Raw genomic sequence first — 3,428 nt, forward strand, 5'->3', positions numbered from 1 at the left:
CAGGAAGAGCTTGATCAGTGAAAACCCAATTCCGATAAAGCGAAGAAGACCATTCCATAGAGAATTTGCCCGGGAATACAGTTCTTTCGAGCACACCATCAGCGTTGATAAGGATATGACGGGCCAATGCATTGATCTGCATGGTGTCACGAAAATGAGGATGCAGAAGTTTGTAGATCGGATGAACCACGCTCAATTGTCTGTTTGCCGAGATAATGAAAGGCTCCATAGTAGCATGAGTGTGCAACCTGAAGAGGGAAAAAATAGATCAATCAACACACTTATGCTTATTTCAATTTGGTTTCAAATCAAGATTTTGATTGGTGTTACCAATGGCTAATGAGCTGATGATAACCAGAATCATTGATTGCAACGTAAGCCTTAGCGAGCTGCCAAATCGAACCCTCAACTCCTTTAGCAGCCGGTGTGAAGATTTTGCTGACAGCTCCATGTTTTTCGCCTTGCGGGTGCGGAAGACTCAACTCTATGGCCAAAGGCATCAGAATCCCATCATCTTTAAGGAGCAGCACGGTCCGAGTTGCATATAATTTTGCACCAGTCGAATTAATCCGTCTTAGATATGGCATCAATGAGTCATGGTAATCCAAAACGTATAGTTTGTTTTGTTTCAATGCCTGCCAAGATAAAAGGTTACATCATAAAAATAACAATAATCGGGAAGATAGAGAATTGAGTATAGTACCTCATCAATGGTGAGACCATCCATGTTGATCTCGACGTCTTCTTCCCGTAGGAAACTGTGTTGGTTTCCATACACATTTGAATCCAACTTGCTTACTGGAGGAAACTCCTGTATATTTTTTAATTGAATCTTAGCAAAGACACCATGTGTGAAAATAACATAAAAGGAGAAATGACAAGATTAATGCAAGACCAGGAGACGTCTGATGACAAGTGGATTTAGACCGGCAATCATTTCCCGACCAAACTCCTCATCAGACCTCCAAGCAGACCTACTCTCTGCAAAACACCCGTATGGTCACTACAGATAAACCAATAATCCACTGGTAAATAAATTTATTATTTTTACCCTTGATGATACTGGGCATTGGATACTTCAAAAACTGGTCACCATCATTACGTACGAGCTCTCTGAACATCTCCCATGGAAGCAGATCACGAATTTTGGAGATGACATGAGCATCAGGATGTTTAATACCACCTTCGTAAAGACTAAAAATATCGTCGAAACTATCGAACTCATTCATATTCTTGCTACAAAGAGAACCGATTTCCGGGACGATGACTTGGGTCACAGATTTAAGAGCGTAAGCAATGAAGTCGGAGAACTTCACCATGTTGAATCTTTCGTCCCGAGGGACGTATATGTCCAGGCTTAGCAGCGGAAGTCTACTCTCCGACTTTGAATCTGTCGGTATAATGATAACAAGGTGAATAGTCGATATAAAATCAGCTTACATGCATTATGTTATATATTGTGCAATACAAAAATTAACCTAAGTAAACTCTAGGTTAAATACAAACATTTCAAGCTTTGATATACTGACCAACTTTGGTAGGTTTACGACCGGTTCGACATCGTCGAGGATAAGGATATTCAAGCGAATTGCCGAGGACAGGACGAGCAGAGTCTTGACCTTTGTCCGGAGATCCCAAATCATTGAAAACATCATAATCATAAACCCTGTCCCATTCCTTGCGTTCTCCGTTGCCATTTCCTCTCAAATTTTTCAACTCATCTTCTCTAATTTCTTTCAACAACTCCGGCATTTCATTCGGGAGATATGCCTGATTTTTACAAGAAAAAAAAACATATTAAACAACGATTATAAAGCGGTCATGATTCATTCACCAAGAAGGCCAATCCGAGCTGGAATTTCAGATGGATACTGATTATTGTCTGTAAAAGACGACACAAAGTCATACAATAATTACCCAAAAAGAATATGATAGAATAATGGAGGCCAAAGGAACCACACAAGTTTCTTTGGTAAGACGTTCAATATTAGTGGGTCCAACAACACTCATATTTTCCCCTACAAAATCATAATATAAGATGAAGAAACTGACATCTCCGCCTTGTTTAAGATCATATAACAACTACTGTACCAAAACACTAACAGACATAGCTAGAGAAATGTAAATAAAATTAGTTACCTGGTTGGAGAAAAAGACACGATCATAACCATATCGGTGCCAAGGATAGATCCAAGAGTTGCAGACAAAGTGGACAGGCCCGGAGCCACCGGGAACCTCATGGAGAGTGACAGACTTGAGAAAGAACTGGCTTCGGTGGTGGTTCTTTATCACAAACGCACTCGGCGTCCCCATCGACTCGTCCCACTCAAACGCGATTGCAAACGCGGTTTCCTCGGCGGTCACCGCCGATTTGATCTTCGTCACCCACTTCTCCAAGTGTGCGGCCTTTCCAAGCCTCCCTCTCCGCCCATTTCCTGTGAAGTTTCAGATCGCGGTCAGTAAAAAGAAGCCCCTAAACCCTAACTTCTGGTCCATTATACACTTGATCTAAATATATACACGGGTCGGGTTTTAGAGAACCTGGGTCGGGTTGGACGGAGCTGACGAGCTGGATTGAGACACGACGGCCGAGTAGCTCATGAACACGGTCGAGAACAGAGGCCATGACGTCTTTGAAGTCGAGAACGTTCTTCTTCATCACGACCACTTCTCCATGAATGGTCGTCACCTTGCCCGCGGCTGATCTCTGGATCTCTCCCTCCATTGTCTTCGTTCTCGATCTGGGCTTCACGCAGAAAATCTCTGCTAAGTTTCTGTAATTCATGGAGACTCAGTTACAGCTTTTATGAAGATCGGAAAGAGAGAGGTTAGAGAGAGAAAGTCAGCTATGTGATAAGATTCTATGCTTGGAGAGATGTGTGATCAAGGAATGTTCCTTTCATATATATATATACAGTATATACAGATATCCATTCTCTTTCAAAATGTGGAATGGTGGACCGACATGATATTTTGGGGAGAAACAAGGGGGTCGAGTCTTACACTAAAAATGAAAATCGGGGTCAAAGTCTTTATCAAATATTTGTTCGCTATAATCAAAATAAACAATTGTTCATTTTTTGGATATATAATGCATGACGTAACTGGCTTAACTATTAGAACTAATAATCAACCGTGATTATAGAAATACTATCTCTAAATTGAAATAAAAATTCCAATCTCACCCTTGATCGGACGTTTACCATTCTTTTTTTTTTTTTTTTTTTGCGTCGAGCATCTAAGTAAACCGATTAAGACACAAACGGGTAAAGGTGCCGTTATGCTTTTAATTTGTATTTAATATTAATCAGAATATATTCCTAAATACCCAGTCCGGTTACATACATAAATAATTTGTACCTGGAAACAAAATTTTAATACGGACATTAATATAAGTTTTGCTAGCTACTTAGAACATAATATATTTA

At 40.3% G+C, this 3,428-nt stretch overlaps 1 protein-coding gene across 1 annotated transcript in view; it reads right to left on the reverse strand.

Annotated features, from left to right (window-relative positions):
* LOC104806939 (linoleate 9S-lipoxygenase 5, chloroplastic-like) overlaps positions 1 to 2,924 on the reverse strand; it is a 4,222-nt gene extending 1,298 nt beyond the window's left edge. The window contains exons 1-8 of the mRNA XM_010532057.2: positions 2,542 to 2,924; positions 2,140 to 2,435; positions 1,530 to 1,770; positions 1,052 to 1,390; positions 896 to 981; positions 704 to 811; positions 331 to 635; positions 6 to 248 (exon numbers count right to left, since the gene is read on the reverse strand). Coding sequence (XP_010530359.1) covers positions 6 to 248; positions 331 to 635; positions 704 to 811; positions 896 to 981; positions 1,052 to 1,390; positions 1,530 to 1,770; positions 2,140 to 2,435; positions 2,542 to 2,785 — 1,862 coding nt within the window. The 5' untranslated portion in view covers positions 2,786 to 2,924. The remainder of the gene's footprint in view (positions 1 to 5; positions 249 to 330; positions 636 to 703; positions 812 to 895; positions 982 to 1,051; positions 1,391 to 1,529; positions 1,771 to 2,139; positions 2,436 to 2,541) is intronic.
* Positions 2,925 to 3,428: the final 504 nt, after the last annotated feature.

This window comes from Tarenaya hassleriana, unplaced genomic scaffold, assembly GCF_000463585.1.
Source record: "Tarenaya hassleriana unplaced genomic scaffold, ASM46358v1 Cleome1, whole genome shotgun sequence".
Classification (NCBI taxonomy): Eukaryota; Viridiplantae; Streptophyta; class Magnoliopsida; order Brassicales; family Cleomaceae; genus Tarenaya; species Tarenaya hassleriana.